Genomic DNA, 442 nt, shown 5'->3' with positions numbered 1-442 from the left:
AATGGAATGTTCCGCCACGTAGTCATGCACGTGAATGTATTTGCAACATGGCTGCTTACTCACCGGCTTCATGATGCTTCTTCGCTGCCGGAGACGAGAATGTCGTCGTAGCAGGTCAGCCATCTTTATATATGTGACCTAATGACCGGCTCTGACCTTTCCTCGAGGGAGAAGTGACCTTCCGTCAGCCCTACTCCTCCCCTCCCCCCTCCCCGGCCCCCAAGCCTAGTACTCCCTCCCTCCCATGCCCACCCCCCCCTCCTCCTCCTTTTTGTATGCGTGGTTGTTTGTGTGTTTGTGTGTTTTTCTGTTTATGTGTTTATGTATTTGTCTTTATGTATTTGTGTGTTTGTGTTTGTGTGTTTGTGTGTTTGTGTGTTTATGTGTTTGTCTTTATGTATTTGTGTGTTTGTGTTTGTGTGTTTATGTGTTTGTGTGTTTG

General features: G+C 47.1%; 1 protein-coding gene across 1 annotated transcript in view; it reads right to left on the bottom strand.

Moving 5' to 3' along the window:
- LOC122248015 (uncharacterized) overlaps positions 1 to 224 on the bottom strand; it is an 18,416-nt gene extending 18,192 nt beyond the window's left edge. The window contains exon 1 of the mRNA XM_043007783.2: positions 64 to 224. Within this exon, the coding sequence (XP_042863717.2) occupies positions 64 to 123 (60 nt within the window). The 5' untranslated portion in view covers positions 124 to 224. The remainder of the gene's footprint in view (positions 1 to 63) is intronic.
- Between the last annotated feature and the right edge of the window lie 218 nt (positions 225 to 442).

The sequence above is a fragment of the Penaeus japonicus genome, unplaced genomic scaffold (assembly GCF_977035675.1).
Source record: "Penaeus japonicus unplaced genomic scaffold, GWHDUDI00000001_assembly GWHDUDI00000033, whole genome shotgun sequence".
In the NCBI taxonomy this organism is placed as follows: Eukaryota; Metazoa; Arthropoda; class Malacostraca; order Decapoda; family Penaeidae; genus Penaeus; species Penaeus japonicus.
Note: the sequence above shows the minus strand (reverse complement) of the source record. Positions and strands in the feature narration are given on the sequence as shown.